General features: G+C 49.7%; 1 protein-coding gene across 5 annotated transcripts; it reads left to right on the top strand.

Moving 5' to 3' along the window:
- Positions 1-18: 18 nt before the first annotated feature.
- On the top strand, positions 19-14,406 carry LOC143339474 (SUN domain-containing protein 1-like). 5 transcript variants are annotated; one of them, XM_076760723.1, is made up of 21 exons: positions 1,345-1,481; positions 2,035-2,097; positions 2,889-3,065; positions 3,233-3,429; positions 4,112-4,138; positions 4,234-4,503; positions 4,887-5,036; positions 5,976-6,056; positions 7,615-7,690; positions 8,265-8,317; positions 8,428-8,585; positions 9,002-9,265; positions 9,516-9,608; positions 9,700-9,767; positions 9,895-10,039; positions 10,392-10,679; positions 10,876-10,960; positions 11,081-11,196; positions 12,720-12,887; positions 12,965-13,057; positions 13,487-14,406. In XM_076760723.1, the coding sequence occupies exons 3-21, from the start codon at positions 2,962-2,964 to the stop codon at positions 13,601-13,603; spliced, it is 2,553 nt and encodes an 850-aa protein (XP_076616838.1). In that variant the 5' UTR covers positions 1,345-1,481; positions 2,035-2,097; positions 2,889-2,961; the 3' UTR covers positions 13,604-14,406. The 5 variants fall into 5 exon arrangements, with proteins under 5 accessions (XP_076616837.1, XP_076616838.1, XP_076616836.1 ...); XM_076760722.1 differs by lacking the exons at positions 1,345-1,481; positions 2,035-2,097 and adding an exon at positions 19-252; XM_076760721.1 differs by lacking the exon at positions 2,035-2,097.
- The last annotated feature ends 1,288 nt before the right edge of the window (positions 14,407-15,694 follow it).

Below are 15,694 nucleotides of genomic sequence, written 5' to 3'. Positions count from 1 at the left end.
CCGGACGCTAAGTGTCTCTGTTTGACCTGTTGTCAGCTTGTCAGTCGACATTTAGTGGATGAATTTGAAAAGAATTGTTGTGAGTAAGACATCAACACTGTTATCGTTACGTCGCTTTTAACCGGAAAACAGACTTAAACTGTCGTTTTCCAGTGTTAATACGTTCGTAGCTAATAGAATCTCGCCGGCTGTTGTTCCACCTTTAAACTCTGCTGTAGGAGAGTCGCCATCTTGTTCGGAGCTCTGCTGTAGGTGAGGAATTTCTATCTGTGGTTTTCTACTGTATTTTTATTTTGTGTCGACTGTTTGAGAGCTGAAGCTAACGTTAGCACATCGATCATTCGTTTTTCCCGGGGCTCCGCCCACCGCGGAATTTCATTGGTCTCGCAGGACGTCATCGCTGTGTGCTCTATGCTGATTGGCTGGAAGTAGACAGGCCCTTGAAGTGTATAGTTAAATGGCTGAAGACACGTGGGTGAGGTCGTGTTTAGAGAAATATTCATTTGTCATCAACACAGAAAACATTTATTCTGTGAACGGAAACAAACTTCGTGGGACAAAATGTGTCAAATACAATCAGAATCTGTGCAGTTAAACAGAAAATGAAGGTTTTCTTCTAAATGTCATGTTTGTGGTTGTGTTGTGTGGTTTAGTTTTAATTAAGGTCTGAAACAATGAAGGTAAAACTTTATTGATCCCACGCTGGGAAAATTAATATGTGACAGACAGGATGAAAGAGAGACAGAAAAAGAAGAATAGAACAATAAAAATATGATACAGAATAAAATCAACTATATTTCTATATGCACATTATATACAAGAGTATAAAATATTGTCTTGAGAAATGGATAACTAATTGATTATTTATCCTGATGGAAATTGTTGTGCTGCAGTTGCAGTATAAAGCAGGAAAAGGTGCAAATATAAAATATCAATAAATAAAGCAAATGAAATCATTCAGGGCTGAAGACAATGATCGTTTTCCTCACAGATGAATCTGTTATTTTGGCCTCAGCTGACAGGTTTCACTCACACTGATGTGCCGCTCAGTTTATTCATTATTGGCAGGTGAGAGAAAAAAGGCCTTAAAGGAATAATTATTTTCTTTATTGATTACAAATAATGAATCCATGATGACAGTAGCTAGTGTCAGCTCTAGTCTGCTCACCTGTACTCTCCATTGTCCCTCATCAGCAGACAGTAAACGTCTGTGCTTATGGCGCCTTCAGCAGGCCAACACCCATCACTGCAGCCCATAATTGGCTCACAGTGAGGGTTGCTGGGTAATCCAGGGAGTCTTACTGAGGCTGGTCAGAGTGAGGTCAGTTTCACCTCCGTCTCAGCACAGGTGATCTCTACCTGTTCGCCTACCGGTCGATCACCAGCGTTTGCCTGCAGCCGTGTGCCGTTTGTTTCTGTTGCTCCTCTGTCGTCATCCTTTCACATGCTGGCCGTCTTTGAACCTCACCTGTCTCATCCAGGTAACACCATGTCACCTCTGCTGACTCTCACATTCCTCACGCATTGTCAAACGGCCATAAACAGAGATGAGTAACATTTAAATTTGGACTGTTTGTACGTTCAAACATTCCTCATCTCAAATTCACATTCACCTTTTCCCCACACACACGTTAAAGCGGCACTTTCTTCAGTGGAGTTTGGTGTGTGAGTTCATTTGAGAGCAGGAGATGATCGGCTCTCATCAGCTCCACATCTGAATCTTAATTTTTCATTTTCAGACACGAGCGCAAATATTTTCTAAGAAGAATAATTAAGAATGGATTTATTAAACCCCTCAAGGAGAAAGTCACACACACACACACACACACACACACACACACAGAATGAATTAAATCTATATCAAACTTTATTTTCAAAGACAGAAACAGTTATTGTTTACATGAAGTTTCACTGAGGATCATAAATAATAACTCAACATAAAACCTTTAGACTTTTATATTTAGTTGTTTTGTACTGTGTGTGTGTGTGTGTGTGTGTGTGTGTGTGTGTGTGTGTGTGTGTGTGTGGGCGGAGTCTAAGCAGCTCACTGACCCACAGCTCTATCAGGAAGTGTGCAGCAGTCTAAGCAGGTTTAAGGTGAGCTTGAACCGTGCTGCCGCCTCACGACTTGCTGTGTGTTCGCATGTGTTTTCATACTGTGTGTGTGTGTGTGTGTGTATGTATGTATGTGCTTTTGTGTTGCGTGTGTGTGTGTCTTTTCATAGTGTTTTCACACGGTGTGTGTGTGTGTGTGTATGTATGTATGTGCTTTTGTGTTGCGTGTGTGTGTGTGTCTTTTCATAGTGTTTTCATACAGTGTGTGTGTGTGTGTGTATGTATGTATGTGCTTTTGTGTTGCGTGTGTGTGAGTGTGTGTTGCGATGTCCTGTGACGAGGACGTGGATCTGCAGAGCTGGGGCTGGACCGACATGTGTGTATCTTCTTCTTCTGTGGTTTCCGTGGCGTGTGTGTCAGTATGTAGGTCAGCCTGGCTCGGCGTCTGATGAGGTCACAGCTCGTTTTGATCAGCAGTGTGTCCTAATCAGACCGACAGCCTTCTGCTGCTGTTCGAGGTCCTCTGGGTGGATCCTAAGATCTGGACCTGGGGGCGGGGCTCAGACCTTCTCGTCTCGTGGAGGGAAAATCTAGTTTAGAAACCAAACTGGACTTCAGTCTGTGTCTGTTTACACTGAGCCAAACCGGCTCCACTCACACTGCTGAGTTAGCAGTTAGCAGCACGACAAGCTAACATCTGATTAGCACTAAGCACAAACTGCTAACGCTCTGTCACAGCTGAAAATCAAAGCCGTCAGAAGGAAGTATCACCTCCCTTTCTTCTCTCCTCTTCACTCTCTCAACCCTATCTTCCTCCTCCTGCTCCTCCTCAGCTCCGGCTACTCCTCAGCAGCGTCGGACTCAGAGAAGGAGCAGCAGGCCGTGTTGTTCCTCCACACGGGGACCATGTCCCGGTGCAGCCTGCGGCTCGACGACGGCCTGCTGGACCGCGGCCTGCCGCACAGCAGCGCCTCCTTCAGTGTGGGAGGAACCAGCTGGAGGGGCAACAGGTGTGTGATCAGGTGCACGTCTGCAGCTTTACTACTGTTCTACACCAGAGACGCAGCTCCTCATTTCTACTCCTCCTCTCATTCTTCCTGTTCAACATCTTTCTCCTCCTTCCTCTCCACTTCCTGTCCTTTGCTCTGTCCCTCTGCTCCTCCTCCTCCTCCTCCAGGTCATTGAAGTCTCGGCGTTCTCAGCAGCTCTCTGTCTCCTGCTCAGAGTCTCTCCTCCTCAGCACTCCTCGCAAGCACACCTCCCAGTCGCTGCTGAACAGCAGCCTCCACAGCGTGTCCTCCGACGCCTCCCTGCTCTCCTCCCTGCTGGACGACTCCTCCGTCCAGGAGACCACGCTGGTCGACACCTTCTGGGGTACACCTCTTGCTTTTTAACAGTATATGAAGTATTTGAAGTACCTCCACCTGCAGCAGCTCCAACAGTAACATGCTGCTCTGACACTGAAGCTTCAGTCTGAACAAACTGATGAAGTCACAGAATCAGAGATCAGACACAGGAGACGTTTTACTGTACTGCTGTACTTCTACTGCATGACGCTGACTGTACTGCTGTACTTCTACTGCATGACGCTGACTGTACTGCTGTACTTCTACTGCATGACGCTGACTGTACTGCTGTACTTTTACTGCATGACGCTGACTGTACTGCTGTACTTTTACTGCATGACGCTGACTGTACTGCTGTACTTCTACTGCATGATGCTGACTGTACTGCTGTACTTCTACTGCATGATGCTGACTGTACTGCTGTACTTCTACTGCATGAAGCTGAGAGTACTGCTGTACTTTTATTTCATTGCCATCTGAATGCAGCACTGCTCCTCGTGTTTGCTCGTTTTCTCCTCGTGAAGCCGAATCTTCTGGATTTGTCAGTAAATAAATGAACGGGTAAAGACGCTCTGCAGCAGCGTGAGTAGGATGTTGCCTTTTATTTTGGGGCACAGGACATCCAGAGATGGACCATGTGAAACGTTTAGGGCAGAAACTTGTTTCCAAACCCTTGAATGCTGACGATGATCTTCCTCCTCTGGTTACAGGTTTGGACCAAGACGTCGACCCTAAAGGTGACTTCAGTCTTTGTTCAGTGTTTGCAGTTTTTTCTCGCTCCATCGTTTCAGCGATGAATGGATGGTCACGTGATTTCCCGCCTCTGTCACAGAAAGCACCATCATCGCGGAGCAGAGCACCGTCCTGGCAGACCGCACTCTGATTGGCTCAGACGGCCTCTGTTCCAAACACCCGGTTCAGACGCTCAGCAGGATTTACTGTAACGACTGTGAGCCGCACGCAGACAGGAAGGAGTCCACACACTGCCTCTCCTCCAAATACACCTCCCCCTCCTCCTCCTCATTGACAGGACCCTCGGAGTCCAGAGACACAGAAACGTCCACAGTCTACTGCAGAGACCGGAACCGCAAGACCCGGACAGGTGAGCACACAAAGAGGGGACGTGAGCATCGTCTAAGACCCCTGCAGTGAATTTAATACCCCGGTCTTCACCTCTCGTTCACAAACCAGGAAACAAGGAAAGAGTTTTAAGTTGTTGAGGTGACGGATCTGTCCTCAGGTCAGATCAGTGTGTGTGTGTGTGTGTGCTGTGCTGTGCTGTGCTGTGCTGTGCTGTGCTGTGCTGTGCTGTGCTGTGCTAACAGTGGCTCATGCAGCAGCTGCAGAGGTGAGCTCAGCTCGCTCTGGGACGCTGAAGGCTCCCTGCTGTGATTCTTCTCACTTTCACTGAAGGGTTTTATTTCCTGGTTTCCTCCAGATATTTGCAGAAATGCGCGTCCGTTAATCACTTCCTCTTTGATTCAGGTGCAGATGTGCTGCAGCTGTGGTTGAACTCCTGCCTGCTGTGTGTCAGGAGAGCTGCAGCCTGCTGTGTGGCGCTCACCTGGCAGGTGTGTCAGGGGCTGGCCTCTAAGGTGCACACACAGACTGATAACAGACGCGGAGGTGCTGACTGTAAGTCTGTGTTTTGAGTCCACTTTCATTCCTCCCAGACACTCGTGTGAAGATCTGGAGGCGAAAATAAACTCCAGGAATCAGTTCTGCTGCTCAGCAAGAGCACGTTTAACATGTTTACGGGGACTCTTCTGTCTTCCTCACGGAGCCTTCGCTTGGTGTTCACCTGGACTTTACTTACCTGCACGTGCTGTTGGAACACATTTCCTCTCCATAGCCTCACTCCAGCTCTCTTCTTCTTCTTCCACATCATAGTTTACTTCCTGTCTGCAGGTGTGCTGAAAGTACAGGCCATCATTCAGTGTGTCAGTCAGTTGTTCTTCCACCACGAAGATCCACAACCTTCAGCGCTCCTTCATCGATTCTTCATCACATCCTCAGGCAGTACAAAGACGAGCCACCAGACCCCGAGAACCTCCTTTAGCTTCCCTAAAAACTCTCCAACACCATTCCTGAGCTCGGTCACACAAAGGCCCAGTAGAACCTCTCACAGGAGACCTGGAACCTCATCAGGAACCACTAACACCTCACCAGTGACAACTAGATCCTCATTAAGGAAAACTAATGCTAATCTGATGAACCCAGAGCCCTAGAACCTCCTCAGACCCTGGAGACTGACGGAATCTGGTGGTGAACGAGCTGTTTCTTAATCCATGTTCTGGTTCTGAGTTCTGTTCCATCAGGTCAATGAGTTGTTGTCAGTGTGTTGACTCAGATCTGGATCCTGTCCTGGTTTTCCCGAACTCTCACTGCTCACCTGCTGTGTTTCCCTCCCAAACAAATGGGCTGCACCCCTTCACTTTGGCTGTTCCCCTGGCAACATGCAAATCTGTCAGCCTGCAGCTGGTGCTGGTGCTCAGAGGGTGGTGGAAGTGGTGCTGGTGCTCAGAGGGTGGTGGTGCTGGTCTGAGTCCTGACTGTGGTTCCTCTCTGTTGCAGCTCGATCCCGTCACTGTGGAGTCATGAACCTGAAGGAGTCCACCACGAACCAGAAGGAGCTTCATCCCCACGGATCCCTGTGTGAGCTGTTCAGGACACACACACACACACACACACACACACACACACAGTTCATCAGGTGCTGTGAGGGAACAGTCAGGACTTCCTGTGGAAAAGGAGAATTGTGGTTTGATTGATGAAAATCGGCTCACGCTCTTTGTCTTCATGCTCAGACTCAAACCAGCAGTCAATGCTAACCGCTAACCGCTAACAGTTCAGTGTTTGTGTATCACAGCTGATCGAGCTTCTTCCTCTGAGCTCCATCAAAACTCATCAGTGAGCCTCACTGCTGTTCCCTCACCGCCAACACACACACTGTAGTTTATTCTGACTCAGACACACACACACACACACACACACACTCTCTGTGGCACATGTAGATTCATCCGCCTCTGAAAATAGTCCCAGCAGATGCTCCTGTTTGTTTGTTTCCTCCAGTTTGCCTGATTTAAAAACTACGGCGAGCAGCTGTTTGAGGAAACGAAGGAAGCTTTTAAACATGAAACTAAGTATTTGTCAGGAGTTTTTAAAGATTTACGTCTTCAGAAGGAACCAATGAGCTGAGAGCCACAGACAGGAAGTCAGCGTTGAGAAACACACTTGTTTTTGTCGCTTCACTGAAGTGGATAGAAACCAGCGGAGGCCTGAAGTCGGTCTCTTCTGTCTCGCATCAAACCGTCTCTGACTTAAAATACGAGACAGCAGTGAAAACAGCTGCCGTGACGTTTACATGACACATGCATGTTCAGGGGTTGGAGGAGCGAGTGATGCAGCAGTTTAACCTTCAGACTCTGTTTGTGCAGCTTTTTATTTCCTGCTCTGTGTCGTCTGTCAGTTAAACACACTCCTGCGCTGCTGACGCCAACAGGTGACGACTGTCAGGAGAGGCGTCGCTCGGGGACGCCGTCTGTCACCTCACCCTCACCTTCACCTTCATCTTCTTGGTCATGGTCCTCAGTGGCTTCCTGTGTGTTTGGGCTGATGTGGAGTGCTGCCGTCCTCACAGGTTCAGTCTCAAAGCTCACTGTGTGTCACTGACAGTCAAACCAGCTCTGCAGCACGTGAGCATCAGGGACCGCTTGGGACGTTTCCATTAAAGCTGCGTTTTCTGCCTCCTCAGCTTCGGCTCTCGGTCAGCTGACTCTCACTGCAGCTTCAGCAGTTTGGCCTCAGACCAGGAAACTGTGTTCAGCTTGTCGGAGCGCCGGCCGCTCTGCAGGTTAACGTTGGGTGATTGATTGACTGATCGGTGGATTGATTGTGATGCTCCTCCCCTCTGATGTGCAGCATGTTTGTGTTGGAGCTCCATGTTGGATCTTTCTTCTTCTGACCTTTTGAAATGTTTGTGGCTCAGGTGATTCTGACCTCTGACCTCTCTGTAGTTCTTCCTGGTCTGCCTCTTGGTTGTTCCTGTTGTCTCCAGTTGTTGTTGTTGTTGTTGTGTTCAAGTTGAAACTGGTTAAAGTTTGAAGCATTCAAAGACCCCTCACTTAGACAAAAGCCTCACGAGTGAAAGTGGATCTAAATTATGCTGGAAACCACATAAATGACGTGTGTGTGTGTGTGTGTTTGTTTTCAGGTCAGGCTGCAGGTGATGTGTACAGGTGGCTCAATGGACGATGGCATCACATGACCTCCAGCTTCCTCCTGACTCGGCAAGTTATTTTTTTCTTGTTTATGTTGTGTGAGGCTGAAGATGTCTGGTTAAACACGCTGTCATGCTGTCACGCCGTCACGCCGTCACGACGTGTGTGTGTGTGCGTCGGGCCTCGTGGCTTCAGACTGTGTGTTCGGTGGTTCATGTCTCTGTTGGTCAGGTCTGAATGTGCAGTAAACCCTTCAGTTTGTCTGCAGCCTCGTGCTGTTAGCTACGTTAGCTTCTCAGGCCAAAGCCTCAGTTTGAGCAACAGAAGAAGAAACGACAAACACACCTGATGAGTGGAAACGTGTGACTGTGCCGCTCAGGCTGCAGCTTCAGCCCTCCATCACCAGGTCGAGTCCCACCGAGCAGGAAGGGCTGAGCTGTGACACGATGATCAGGTTTGGAGAAAACAAAGAGAACCTCTGAAGACGATTGAGGCTGAAGAAGGAAAAGTTTGAGCTGCTGTTTGTTTCTGTTGTGATGAAAGAAGCCTCTCAGTGTGCACATGGTTTATTCTGCTCAGTGTCAGACTGGATGAAGGATGAAGCACCTCCTCTGTTAATCACACATGTTGTTTCCTCCTGCAGGTTTCCTCTCAGACTCCTCCTGGTTCTCCTCCCTCTGCTGCTGCTCCTCTTCAGTAGGTTCCTGTTTCTTGTCTGTGTCTGGAGACCGACGCCTGGCTGCTCATCCAGCTTTTGAGTTAAAGGTCGTTGTTGATCTCTCGGGTCTTTTTTGATGTTCTTCCAGCTCTCGGCATCACAGGGTGGAGGACGGCCGTCTCCGACGCCCCAGTCCACGGCCTCACGTCCCCCCAGAGACGACCGTCAGAGGGCGCCGCGGAGGAGTCAAAGGAGGAGCCACTGTACAGTCCACCTCCACCGGCTGAAGCCCCGACAGGAGAGGAGGTACTGACACCACCCTGCTCCACCTGCTCCACCTGCTCCACCTGCTCCAGCTGTGCACATCTGAACCACTTTCATTGTCTTTGAATTATTTTATTGTCACTGTTTATTTTGTGTCATTTAATGGTCACAAACTGTTGTTTGCTGATAGAAATCCTGAAAAATCTTCAATAATTTAATGTGGTTCTGCTCTTTTTCACACAGAATATTATATAATATAATATATTTCACACAGAAAGTAGTTTTGAGCCAATCAGTCATTTTGACTTCCGAAGCTGTTGGAAAAGCGTCTCACGGTCGGAGTCGGACTGATTTCGGTCTGATGATGTCATCAGAAGAGATGTTTGTTACCGATGGATCAGCTGAGCTGCCTTTATCTCACAGCAGGTGTGAAACTGAAAGCTTCTGTCGCTTCACAGGAAGTGTCCGCGGCGGCGGCGGATGAGTCTGCGAGACTCGTCCGTCTGGAGCAGAGTCTCACGGCGCTGTGGGAGCGGGTGGAGGCCGGAGGGCGGCAGGCGGAGCAGAGACACGGCGAGGTGCTGCAGCTGTACACTGACCTCCAGCAGCAGGTGGTCTCTGCTCAGAGCGGCCTGCTGGACCAGCAGCTGGACCAGCAGCTGGACCAGCAGCTGGACCGGCTCAGGACAGGACTGGACGTGGAGAGACAGCAGAGGGAACAGGTCAGACACTGGACACACCAGGAAGTGGACATGAGGTTCAGTGCTGAGATTCTAAAGCTGGGGGGTCGGGACCCTCAAAGGAGTCGTAATAATCAGTCAAATGATGGAGCTGAAGATGCTGATCAGTCAAATCTGAACACAGGAAACATACAGATGTTCCTCTCAGAAGGTCTCAGGTCTGCAGCTGTGGAGGACGTGGAACCTCTGCACGCTTTGCTCTCAACGCTGTCTGTTTGCTTCCTGTCTGCAGAGTCGTCAGCAGCATCAGCTGCAGCAGCTGAGGCAGGCGTCTCGTCTGGACCAGCTGGAGCTGCGGCTGCAGACGCTGGCCGCTCAGACGGAGGTAAAGACACGTCGGACATGAGACGACCGTCTCTGGACCTCCTGAAGCTGCTCTCAGTCACCTCAGGACGCTTTGCTTCTTTGTTCTGCAGGAGATGCAGTGGAGACAAGACACCGCTGCAGCAGTCTCACCCGCATCAACGCTTCCAGCTGCTGTCAGGTAACCTTCATCCTCCTCTTCACTCTGCAGTCAGTTTAAGGCCCCGCCTCTCTGTGACCTGAACTACAGGTGTGAAAGGAAGCATGTGAGCACAGTGTGAGCACGGTTGTGTTGTAACTTCCTCTAGCGTTGGAGTGGACCGTCAGTCCCATGATGCTTTGCTGGCGGAAGTGGCACGGCTGGAGGCGGCTCTGGAGGACGTCAAGCGGGACGTGGAGGGTCTGTCTGGGTGTCGGGACAGCTGCCGACGACTCGACAGGATCCAGCAGACGGTGAGAGACGACGCTGGCGTCATTATTTCTTAAACACAGAGCGGAGACAGCGAGGCTGGCCCGGCTCGCTGTCCCCGTCCCTGAGTGTGGGACCATGTGTCCTGATGAAGGTAAAACCTGTAAACTCGGCTCACTTCCTCCAAACAGAACACACAGAAGTTGGTTCATTGAGGATTTGTGACGCCTTGTTCAGACGCCGATGAAACGATGACAGACAGCTGAACGTCTCTCGAAGGACAGCTGAGCATAACGAGCATCAGAGTTTCATTCTGAATTCTTTCTCTGAACAAAAGCTCCCAGCTTTTCTTTTTCTCTGCTGTTACCGTCAAGCTTCCCCCCGTGTCCCCTGCAGATGTCGGAGCAGGTTTCCGCTCAGGTCCGTGAGGAGGTTAGGACTCTGGTCTACGGCAACCAGCTGACGGTGAGGGGCGGGGCCCACGAAGGCACCGCCGGCCTCCCGGAGTCGCTCCTCCAGTGGCTGTCGCAGCAGTACGTCAGCGGGGCCGACCTGCAGGCGTCGCTGGCCTCGCTGGAGCTCGGCATCCTGCAGAACATCAGCCTGCAGCTGGAGCAGCGCCGCGCCGAGGAGATGGTCAGCGAGGCCGACCCGGGGGCCGCCGGGGCCGCCGTGACCCAGGAGGTAAGAGGGAGGCGGCTGGGTGGTCTGATTGCCTTCACAGGCTGAGTGTAGATAAATGCAGCCCTCCTCAGCTTTACTGATGGTTCTCTTTAAAATGAGCCGGCGTGTTCATATTTTTCTGTCCCACCCGTGAACTCTGAGGCTCGCCACTCATTCGTGAAGTTTCTTGTTTTAGCCCCTAACCACTGTCTTCCAGGACGTCCATGTGATCGTGAAGAACGCTCTGCGGCTGTTTGCTCAGGACCGAACCGGCCTGCCGGACTTCGCTCTGGAGTCTGGAGGTCAGAAACAAACCGTCTGTTTAACAGCTCGTCAGACCGCCTTCATTCTTCTCGGGCTGTGAAACGCCTGAATGTTCAGCTTTGAACCGTTTAACGTCTGACACAGTGGTCGTCCTGCAGGGGGCAGCATCCTGAGCACTCGCTGCTCAGAGACGTACGAGACGAAGGCCGCTCTGCTCAGTCTGTTCGGACTTCCTCTCTGGTATTTCTCTCAGTCTCCTCGAGTTGTAATCCAGGTAACACACCTGTCAACAGACACACTACACCGACGTCTTCCCAGCTACTACATTTTATTTCATTTTCAGTTTTCACCTGCAGCTTTCAGGCTCATGACATCCATTGAATTCCACTGGTGGAAGTACTTTCTGCAGCAGTAAAACTACAGCAGTACAGTCAGCGTCATGCAGTAAAACTACAGCAGTACAGTCAGCGTCATGCAGTAAAACTACAGCAGTACAGTCAGCGTCATGCAGTAGAAGTACAGCAGTACAGTCAGCGTCATGCAGTAACAGTACAGCAGTACAGTCAGCGTCATGCAGTAACAGTACAGCAGTACAGTCAGCGTCATGCAGTAACAGTACAGCAGTACAGTCAGCGTCATGCAGTAAAAGTACAGCAGTACAGTCAGCGTCATGCAGTAAAAGTACAGCAGTACAGTCAGCGTCATGCAGTAGAAGTACAGCAGTACAGTCAGCGTCATGCAGTAACAGTACAGCAGTACAGTCAGCGTCATGCAGTAACAGTACAGCAGTACAGTCAGCGTCATGCAGTAACAGTACAGCAGTACAGTCAGCGTCATGCAGTAACAGTACAGCAGTACAGTCAGCGTCATGCAGTAAAAGTACAGCAGTACAGTCAGCGTCATGCAGTAACAGTACAGCAGTACAGTCAGCGTCATGCAGTAACAGTACAGCAGTACAGTCAGCGTCATGCAGTAACAGTACAGCAGTACAGTCAGCGTCATGCAGTAAAACTACAGCAGTACAGTCAGCGTCATGCAGTAGAAGTACAGCAGTACAGTCAGCGTCATGCAGTAACAGTACAGCAGTACAGTCAGCGTCATGCAGTAACAGTACAGCAGTACAGTCAGCGTCATGCAGTAACAGTACAGCAGTACAGTCAGCGTCATGCAGTAAAAGTACAGCAGTACAGTCAGCGTCATGCAGTAAAAGTACAGCAGTACAGTCAGCGTCATGCAGTAGAAGTACAGCAGTACAGTCAGCGTCATGCAGTAACAGTACAGCAGTACAGTCAGCGTCATGCAGTAACAGTACAGCAGTACAGTCAGCGTCATGCAGTAACAGTACAGCAGTACAGTCAGCGTCATGCAGTAACAGTACAGCAGTACAGTAAAACGTCTCCTGTGTCTGATCTCTGATTCTGTGACTTCATCAGTTTGTTCAGACTGAAGCTTCAGTGTCAGAGCAGCATGTTACTGTTGGAGCTGCTGCAGGTGGAGGTACTTCAAATACTTCAAATACTGTGAGCTAGTTTAGGCCAACGTAAGGGTCCGGCCCCTCCAAAGGGTCAGCATGTCAAACTGAGGGGTCGTCAGATGAATTAATGAATTTGTTGTTCAACACTTGCGATTAATTTGTGAACAAAATTTAAATGCATTTCATCAGATTTCATTCTTCTGTGTGCTCATGAATGTGTGATGATGCATGAGTACTGAGAGTACCGCAGTACTGAGAGTACCGCAGTACTGAGAGTACCGCTGTACTGCTAGGCTCCACTGTGTCTCTGACTCCTCCTGCAGCCGGACGTCCATCCAGGAAACTGCTGGGCCTTCAGAGGCTCCACGGGGTTCCTGGTGATCCGCCTCTCCATGAAGATCCTCCCCACCGCCTTCTCCCTGGAGCACATCCCCAGAGCGCTGGCGCCCAGCGGGACGCTGCGCAGCGCCCCCCGAGACTTCAGCGTCTACGTAAGAGAGAGCCGGCGGCAGAGCGATGCTGTCTGCACGGTCTGTGTGAGAGGCTGAACGGTCGGTCTTCGTTTCAGGGTCTGGACGATGAGGCTCAGGACAGAGGGACGCTGCTGGGCACCTACACCTACGACGAGGACGGAGAAGCTCTCCAGACCTACGCCGTCACTGTGAGTACGGACGGCCTCGGCCTGCTGCTTCCTCCTGATGAAGGGGTTTAAAGAGTCTTCGTCGGTGGTTTGGGTCATGTGGAGGTGAGACGGACGAAGCCGTCGCTGATTTCTGCTCGTCCACACCGGAAACACGTCTCGTTGTTTTATAGCAGAAAAATCAAAACGCTGAGATCCAGATTTTACACGTCCAGACGTCTCCTGTCCCGAGAGGACACGAGGTCCGTCCCCGCGGTGACGTCTCGGTCGAGCAGCCGATGCTCTGCTGAGTCAGCAGCTGATCTGAACTCGACAGTTGTTGTATTTGATCAGAAGCTGCTCGACCAGTGACGGCCGCCTCAGCTCTGCCTTCTGATTGGTTGGAAAGTGTCACAGCTGCTCGCTGACTGTACATACGTGGTGTGTTTGAAGTATTTTGTGTTTGGACAGGAGGACAGCGGCCGAGCCTTCCAGATCATCGAGGTACAGGTGTTGTCCAACTGGGGCCACCCGGACTACACCTGCATGTACCGCTTCAGAGTGCACGGGAGGCCCAGAGACGCCTGAGGACGCCGCCGACACGATGTGGGGTTATGGCGTGCCGAGACACAGAGGGACTCGTCTGTCGGCGACCTGCTGCAGCGACCTGAGCCCGGCGACCTGCACGCTTCACTCCACTGTCGACTCGCCTCTTTCCTTTCAGACCAAACGTGACGCGTGGACGGCTTCAATGTCACGTCTCATTTTTTCTGTCAATAGTTCATATTTTTATATCAGTGTTGTTTTGACCTTTGTTAGACGTCCTTCATGTTTTAGCCCATTTTTCTTTACTCGGTGACGTCACGGCCGTGTGGACAACAGTCGCATGACCGTACGAAGAGCCAGGTGTTCCTCTGAGCCGCAGCACAGGTACAGCGACACACGACAAAGACTGCGTTTGGAAGATAATGTTTGACTGGTCACCTGTCCACGGCAGACTGGGTGGTCTCACCTCCACCTCACGGCCAGTCTGAGCCATCAAGACCGAAGCTGCCCAATGTTCAGACGAGCGAGAGTCACTGTTTGAGAATAGACTGGAGGAAATGTGAAGCTGTCCTCTGAAATGTCCAACGCGCTTCGATGTTTGACATTTGAGTCAGACAGCTGTCTCGAACCAATGATCAAACTGTAGTTTGTACATCATCCAATGAAATGACTGCTCAGATTTTGCACTGATGGACCTTTATTTTCCTCCTCAGGTTGATGGAAAACATGTTTAGTCTGAAGGATCTCTGAGACTTGACCTCTTTGAAATAATATTCTGTGTGTGTGTGTTTTCTTTTGTATGTGATTTCAAGCTGGACATAATAAAGATGAAATTTTAAGTTTTTATAAAAGAGCTGGTGTCTGAATATCTACCAAGCTTTTATTTTGAAAGGACTTTCTTTCAGGTGAAGTATTTTTGTTTTGTCTGTTTCTCTGATTATTGTCGGCGTCAGGTGTGTGCTTTCAGCTGAGCGCTGCAGGGCTGCAGTCTGTCCGCTGTGCTCAGCAGCAGCAGCTCGCTGGCCGGATGGAGAGACCTCCTGCGTCTGGCAAACAGAGCTGCTGCTCCTCCAACAAGGAGGTCAGGAAGGCTTCCGACTGCACGAAAAGAGGAGAAAACTCTGAGCAGCAGATTTAATGATGTTCAACAACAAACCTTCTTCTTCTTCTCCTTCTCCTTCTTCTTCTTCTTCTTCTTCTTCTTCTTCTTCTTCTCCTTCTCCTTCTCCTTCTCCTCCTTCTCCTTCTCCTTCTCCTTCTTCTTCTTCTTCTTCTCCTTCTCCTTCTCCTTCTCCTTCTCCTTCTTCTTCTTCTCCTTCTTCTCCTTCTCCTTCTCCTTCTCCTTCTTCTTCTTCTTCTTCTCCTTCTCCTTCTCCTTCTTCTTCTTCTCCTTCTTCTCCTTCTCCTTCTCCTTCTTCTTCTTCTTCTTCTTCTTCTCCTTCTCCTTCTCCTCCTTCTCCTTCTCCTTCTCCTTCTTCTTCTCCTTCTCCTTCTCCTCCTTCTCCTTCTTCTTCTCCTTCTTCTTCTTCTTCTCCTTCTCCTTCTCCTTCTCCTTCTTCTTCTTCTTCTCCTTCTTCTTCTTCTTCTCCTTCTTCTTCTCCTTCTTCTTCTCCTTCTTCTTCTTCTTCTTCTTCTTCTTCTTCTTCTCCTCCTTCTCCTTCTTCTTCTTCTTCTTCTTCTTCTTCCCATTGAAAGCAGCAGTATCAGAGCGTAACTTTGATGTAGGATTCTATAAATGTGCTCTCTGGCTGTTCTCCAGTCAGAGCATCTTTGAACTTGACCGAGGAACATTGACATTATTGTTGGAGTACCACAGTCACATCAGAGAGCATCTTCACAGGCGAGTACAGGCTACTACAGGCGAGTACAATCTACTACAGGCGAGTACAGTCTACTACAGGCGAGTACAGTCTACCACCAGCGAGTACAGTCTACTACAGGCGAGTACAGTCTACTCTTGCCCTTTTGAATATTATTCATGCAAATAAAGAAATGGCTGATGTTGTAAATCAGATTCAGCTGTCCAAGAAAAATGCTCAAAAAGGCTGCAGGAGTCCAAGTCCGAGAAGCAACTTTATTGTCGACAACAAAGGGGAAACACCCAGAGACACACAAGGTGTAACTCTCATGAAG

This window comes from Chaetodon auriga, chromosome 20 (assembly GCF_051107435.1).
Source record: "Chaetodon auriga isolate fChaAug3 chromosome 20, fChaAug3.hap1, whole genome shotgun sequence".
NCBI classification, from domain to species: domain Eukaryota; kingdom Metazoa; phylum Chordata; class Actinopteri; order Chaetodontiformes; family Chaetodontidae; genus Chaetodon; species Chaetodon auriga.
Note: the sequence above shows the minus strand (reverse complement) of the source record. Positions and strands in the feature narration are given on the sequence as shown.

What these genes read in the sequence shown, in the direction of transcription:
- LOC143339474 (XM_076760720.1), top strand. Translation starts at nt 2,382, where the DNA reads ATGTCCTGTGACGAGGACGTGGATCTGCAGAGCTGGGGCTGGACCGAC. An exon ending in AGCTGGGGCTGGACCGACAT is followed by an intron (nt 2,432 to 2,888) that starts GTGTGTATCTTC and finishes GCTCCTCCTCAG; the next exon opens with CTCCGGCTACTCCTCAGCAG. An exon ending in AAGCCCCGACAGGAGAGGAG is followed by an intron (nt 8,586 to 9,001) that starts GTACTGACACCA and finishes GTCGCTTCACAG; the next exon opens with GAAGTGTCCGCGGCGGCGGC.